The 1,215-nt window shown below is 72.6% G+C and overlaps 1 protein-coding gene across 1 annotated transcript in view; it reads right to left on the bottom strand.

Moving 5' to 3' along the window:
- Positions 1-1,215, bottom strand: part of F751_1415 (Nucleosome-remodeling factor subunit BPTF) — a gene marked incomplete at both ends in the record, with an annotated part of 7,063 nt that overhangs the window by 2,578 nt on the left and 3,270 nt on the right. The window contains 2 exons of the mRNA XM_011400395.1: positions 175-353; positions 636-1,084. Coding sequence (XP_011398697.1) covers positions 175-353; positions 636-1,084 — 628 coding nt within the window. The remainder of the gene's footprint in view (positions 1-174; positions 354-635; positions 1,085-1,215) is intronic.

Here is a 1,215-nt window from a genome sequence, read left to right on the forward strand (position 1 = left end):
TGCCCAGCGAGGACCCTTTCTTCTGTCCATGACACTGCCTGCATTGCCCATGAAAGGTCACGATGTAGTCATCGTGTTCCTCAGCGCAGTCCCCTGCCGGCAACACACGTGGTGCCAGGTCCGTGCAGCGAGCATCCTCGCCCACCACCCAGCCCTCCCCTCCCGTCTACTCACCTTCAGGCAGGGCGTCGAGGTGAGCCAGGCCCGCGTCGGCCAGGCAGCCCACGTGGAACTCGCGCTCGCACTGGTCACAGATCATGATGGTTCGCGGGCCGAAGCCGCCACGCTGGAAGTCGGGCTCGTGGCACAGCACGCAGCCCCCCGTCGCGCCATCCTCTGCCATCACGATGTGCCTACGAAGAGGAGGGGGGGAGGGATGGAGCGAGGGGATGAGGGCGAGGAGTGTGCGGACCTGTGAGGCAGGCGTGTGCGGGGTATTGGCCTGGCAGACCAGACCAATCGAGGGTCAAACTGCTGCCCTGGACTCGCCCTCGGCACGAGCCTGGGGCCCTCGCCCTGGTATGACAATGGGCACGCTCCACCATGCTGCCGGCCGCACCCCCTCAAGCGTGTGCTCGAACCACACGGTATACACCCCAACAGCACACCCCTGCGCATGCACCGACCCCGCTCACCCCTCGCCCGCGTCGTCCTCGGCCCCCGCGTCCTCCCCCCCCTCTTCCAGGTCCGGCAGGAGGAGGGCCAGCTGCTTGAGCGGGATGCCGTCGGCGGTGTAGATGTTCTCGTACGGCTGGCGCCGCTGCGCGCGGCCGGCGTGCGCCTCGAACTGGGAGCAGGACACGACGGCGCCGCAGCAGTCGCAGAGGATGCCGGAGGGCCCCATGGCAGAGACCACCGCGGTGCCGCGCAGGAGCACCTCCCCCTGCGCGGTCTGGTAGGACAGCGCGTCGCCCTGGCGCAGCGCGCCCTCGCCCCCCTCGAACAGCCGGCGGTGCTTGTTCTGGTTGCGCACGCCGCGCGCGCCGGCCACGCGGAAGTCGCGGGAGGGCGCCGCCATGCGCACGCGGCCGGGGACGTGGTCGGGCGCCGTCGGGCGCACGCCTCCGCCACGGCCCCCGGTGCCCTTGGGCGGCCGCCCGCGCCGGCCGCCGGAGGGCGTGCCCCGCGGCGCCGCGGCCTGCCCCGCGTCGTAGCGCTGCGGCGTGGCGCCTGCGGCCGCGCGCGGGCGGCGGCCGGAGCTGGAGGGCGTCGCGG

The sequence above is a fragment of the Auxenochlorella protothecoides genome (genome assembly GCF_000733215.1).
Source record: "Auxenochlorella protothecoides strain 0710 unplaced genomic scaffold scaffold14, whole genome shotgun sequence".
Taxonomy (NCBI): domain Eukaryota; kingdom Viridiplantae; phylum Chlorophyta; class Trebouxiophyceae; order Chlorellales; family Chlorellaceae; genus Auxenochlorella; species Auxenochlorella protothecoides.